Raw genomic sequence first — 1,076 nt, 5'->3', positions numbered from 1 at the left:
TTTTTTTTTTTTTTTTTAATTTCATGTGTCACACACTAAACCGTAATTAAGCATGAAAAACATACCAACATATGTTATTATATGGTGGAGTGTCTTTTCTGAAAAGGTGTCAGTGGACATAAAACAAACATGTAGCAGAATCAGACAAAGAGACAAAGTCTAGAGAAGCATAATCTCAAGGTTTTCTAGCCGCTCAGTCATCTTAACGGAGCTAGGTTGAGTCTTTACCATCATTTCTTGGGCTGGAAATGTGCATTCTTGTAAAGTACTTTAGTCTGAGAATCAATGCACGCCTGTAAAGGATTCAAACACAAAGAGAGATATTTCAAGGCTTCGAAATGAAAAAATATTTGGAAGACAAAAGAATCAGGGAACATACCTCTAGCTTGTTTTTCTTGTTCAAGGCCATGAGCTCCTCCTCTAGGTCAGGGACGCTGCTTCTGAATTGACTTGCCATGGTGGACATACGGAGAGATGCAAACGGTCGTGCGTATTCCAGGAGAGCCTTCTCACGAATCTGACCAAGCAGCCACTCGACATGTCGGGAAACGTACATATCCAACAGTAGAGCTTTCTTGATAGTTTCAAGATGCTCCAGACACGCAGCATAGCGGCTGCAAATAAAAACAAATAAAGTTGGTCAGAACATTCCTATTATAAAGTACGTGCGTGTAAGCATAGTTATGTTAACCCAAAAGTTTAAAACGTTACCCTCTATGGAAATCCTCGATAATCTTTCTTATTTCCGGTGCTAGTCCTAAGGCTCTCCATGTGTGGTCGTTTTCAAAGACTCGTTGCTGCCGTCCACATTGATAAATACGTTAATAAATAAATGATGGTGGAATAAGTAACATAACGAAAAGCTAAAAATAAATACCTGAATTTCAGATCGATCATATGTGGCAAGCGCACACAAACCTCCATACGTGGCAACATCGTGAGGGAGAATGACTTGGTCAAATGTATCTCCAAGTGCAACACAATCCACATCTAAGAACTACATGCACATTCAGAAGACAAATGATGTAAATTCATTTTAGAAAAATCAAAATGAAGATTACGTGTACTTGAAGAAA

The 1,076-nt window shown here is 38.7% G+C and overlaps 1 protein-coding gene across 1 annotated transcript; it reads right to left on the bottom strand.

Annotated features, from left to right (window-relative positions):
- Window positions 1–185: 185 nt before the first annotated feature.
- On the bottom strand, window positions 186–997 carry LOC106321917 (COP9 signalosome complex subunit 1-like; the record flags this gene model as incomplete). Its single annotated transcript, XM_013760129.1, has 4 exons — window positions 186–293; window positions 380–614; window positions 712–797; window positions 878–997. Coding segments are annotated over 4 exons (504 nt in total), but the record flags the coding sequence as incomplete, so codon positions are not given.
- Between the last annotated feature and the right edge of the window lie 79 nt (window positions 998–1,076).

The sequence above is a fragment of the Brassica oleracea genome, unplaced genomic scaffold (assembly GCF_000695525.1).
Source record: "Brassica oleracea var. oleracea cultivar TO1000 unplaced genomic scaffold, BOL UnpScaffold03896, whole genome shotgun sequence".
NCBI classification, from domain to species: domain Eukaryota; kingdom Viridiplantae; phylum Streptophyta; class Magnoliopsida; order Brassicales; family Brassicaceae; genus Brassica; species Brassica oleracea.
This window is presented reverse-complemented; position numbering and strand designations above follow the sequence as displayed.